Source organism: Rosa rugosa, chromosome 3, assembly GCF_958449725.1.
Source record: "Rosa rugosa chromosome 3, drRosRugo1.1, whole genome shotgun sequence".
NCBI classification, from domain to species: domain Eukaryota; kingdom Viridiplantae; phylum Streptophyta; class Magnoliopsida; order Rosales; family Rosaceae; genus Rosa; species Rosa rugosa.
This window is the reverse complement of record NC_084822.1, coordinates 40029053-40032040: the sequence shown is the minus strand read 5'-3', so window position 1 is coordinate 40032040 and position 2988 is coordinate 40029053. Positions and strand designations below refer to the sequence as shown.

At 37.3% G+C, this 2988-nt stretch overlaps 1 protein-coding gene across 1 annotated transcript; it reads left to right on the top strand.

Annotated features, from left to right (window-relative positions):
* Positions 1–314: 314 nt before the first annotated feature.
* Positions 315–2557, top strand: LOC133737714 (uncharacterized). Its single transcript, XM_062165219.1, has 4 exons — positions 315–563; positions 679–1133; positions 1227–1417; positions 2043–2557. Exons 1-4 carry the CDS (start codon positions 315–317, stop codon positions 2555–2557), a joined length of 1410 nt encoding a protein of 469 aa, XP_062021203.1.
* Positions 2558–2988: the final 431 nt, after the last annotated feature.

Below are 2988 nucleotides of genomic sequence, written 5' to 3'. Positions count from 1 at the left end.
TGTTTTTTCCTCTTGCCTTTTAAGTCATATCAAAACTAGAAGCTAATTGATAGACTGATAAGTTTGTGGTGCAGCGGCACGTTGCTGTCTTCATTTTTCATTATAATACCAATCTTTGTCATGTCTTCGTTTTTCCTTTTTGATTACATATAGTAGCTTTGTATAACTGTTATAGTGCCCTTATCTTACTGTTGTAGTAGCTTTCTTTTCCTCTGCTAGTATTCTTTCAATCTGATTCCAGTAGCTTTTCTGTTTGATATTGCGAATAGAAGTTAATTATTCTTCCTCTAATGTGTAATTGCAGTAACTTAGCCATGGATGCAGAACCTTATGCGAGGTGCATGTATATGTTTGAGACGATTATGTTCGTTCTTGATATGAAGCATACGTTTAATGATATTGTGAGGGAGGTCTCTATGGGTTTTAATCATTTGAATCTTGGTTCATTCGACTTGAGGTATTCTTTCCCTGGATATAAAAGTTGTGTGTTATCAAGTGATATGGATGTAAAACTAATGTTTAGGTGTATGTTTGATTTTAAATTGAATTCTGTTGATATTTTGGTGAGGGATTCTAATGGGAGCATCATTTTGGTGCCTTATTGTGGTGGGAGTAGTAGTTCTACTTCTGCAACAACATCTTTGGATGATGTTTCATGTGCTTCTTCATCTTTGTCAGTGGGTTCAAGCAATATTATTGATGCGAGTGAATACTTGGGGTGTTATAGGCCAGAGGCTCCAAAGAGTTATCTCACTCATGCGTGGCAGGAGGGTGTTAGAATTTAGGGAAAAGTTGACCAAGTATGCTATTGAAACTAGTTTTCTTTTCAAGTACACACAGAATACCTCAAGTCGTGTTATTGCAGAGTGTGCTAAGAGATATTTTGATGGTTGTCAATGGTCTATTCGCGCTTTGAAGAACAATGTGAATGACTTTTTCTACATAAAGAAGTTGAATAATGTTCACACATGCAAAGGAGTTCTTAGGCAACAAAAGAGTAAGCTTTTGGGGTCTCATGTTGTGAAATCGGAGATTGCTAATGAGTTGAAGTCCAATCCTCAACTCAAGCCTAAAGAGATTGTGTCTCGTTTCAAGCATTCTTTTGGTTTAGATGTGTCTTATAGGACTGCTTAGTATGGGAAGGAGTTGGCTACAAAAGCTGTCCATGGTCATGATGGTGACTCATATTCTCAGCTGCTTTGGTATTGTGATGCTATTTTATCTAGTAATCCGGGCTCTTATTGCATATTGGAAACTGATCCTTTAAGTAATCGTTTCGAACGTTTCTTCATTTGTTTTTCTGGTTGTATTGAGGTCTTTAAGTCATGCATTCCGCTTCTGTTCGTGGATGCTGCTCATTTGAAGAGTAAGTATAAGGGATACATGCTCTGTGCTATTGGAAAGAATGGAAACCAAGGTATGTTTTGTTTTGTGCTCTCTGCTATGTGCTCAGTATCTTGGACGGTAGCTTTATATACCTGTGATAGTATATATCTATGTCTGCCATATTATCGTTCTGTACCTATATCAGTAGCTTTTAAAGGGTCAGTAGCTTCTGTTTCAGTTTCCATTTTCAAATACTAATTATTTGTTGGGCTAAATACTGGTTACTACCCTGTGGTTTAGGTCCAAAATCAATTCAGTCCCTAGACTTCTAATTTCATCATAAACACCCCTGTATTTTCAATTTTGATCTAATAGGTCCAATTCGTTAATATTCTATTATGGGTTCAAGTTATAGTTGGATTATTTGTTGAAATACTATTTATTTAATAGATTTCTAATAGTGGGACTTACTCCTAAATTGACTATGCAGGCCACCTCAACACCACATCATAAAACATAGGCCATATATGAGCCACGTCAACAAGTTAAATGACTCAATTGTCGGAAGATTAACGAATTGGACCTATTAGATCAAAATTGAAATTACAGGGGTGTTTATGATGAAATTAGAAGTCTAGGGACTGAATTGATTTTGGACCTAAACCACAGGGTAGTAATCAGTATTTAGCCCTTATTTGTTTTATCTTTTTTTGCAGAGTTCTTTCCCTTTGCATTTGCAGTTGTAGATTCTGAAAATCATGTGAATTGGGATTGGTTTTTTGATCATCTATATAACATCTTGTCTCCGCAAGGTAGAAATGTGACTTTTGTTACTGATCGACACAGTGGACTGTTGAATGCTGTTGCCAGGGTATTTCCAGATTCTCCTCATTCATACTGCTACTACCACCTTAAGGAGAATGTTAGAAGTGTGTACCGAAAGCAATCTGAAAATTATTTTGTTGACAAGATTGTGGAGGAATTTATGAAAGTTGCTTATTCACCTACATTAGCAAGCTATAACTTCAACTTGCACAACTTGAAGAAAGAAGGTGGTCCGCCTATTGAAGAGTTTTTGCGATCTTTGCCGTTGGAAAAGTGGTGCAATGCATTTTTCAAAGGAAACAGGTATGGTGAAATGGCAAATAGTATTGCCGAGTCATTTAACAATTGGACTAGAGATTTGCGTGAGGCCGTGAGCTTCCTATATTTGAGATGTTTGAAGGCTTAAGGGTTAAGGTTATGGAGAATATGTCTGAGAGGAAGGTTGCATGCAAGAGGTGGACCACTATTTTGTGTCCTCCAATAGAGGCTTTGTTGAAAAAATCAATGGATATTGGGCGGCATTGAGCTGTTAGTATGTCTAGTGAGACTGTTTTTGAAGTTCATTCAGATAAATCAGTGGCGGTTGATCTTGGGAACAACACTTGCTCTTGCCGTCAATGGCAAATTAATTCATTCCCACGTTCACATGCTCTTACTGCAATCCAAAAGGTTGGAGTGGAACCTATGTATAGTTACATTGAGCCGTTTTACACTTGTCAAAGCTACATGGATTCCTATGCGCATGGTATTCATCCTATACCAAATATGGAGAAGTTTTATGAAGATGCAGCTAGTTCAACTTCTATTGTTAAGCCTCCATTGGTTAGGAGGCCATCC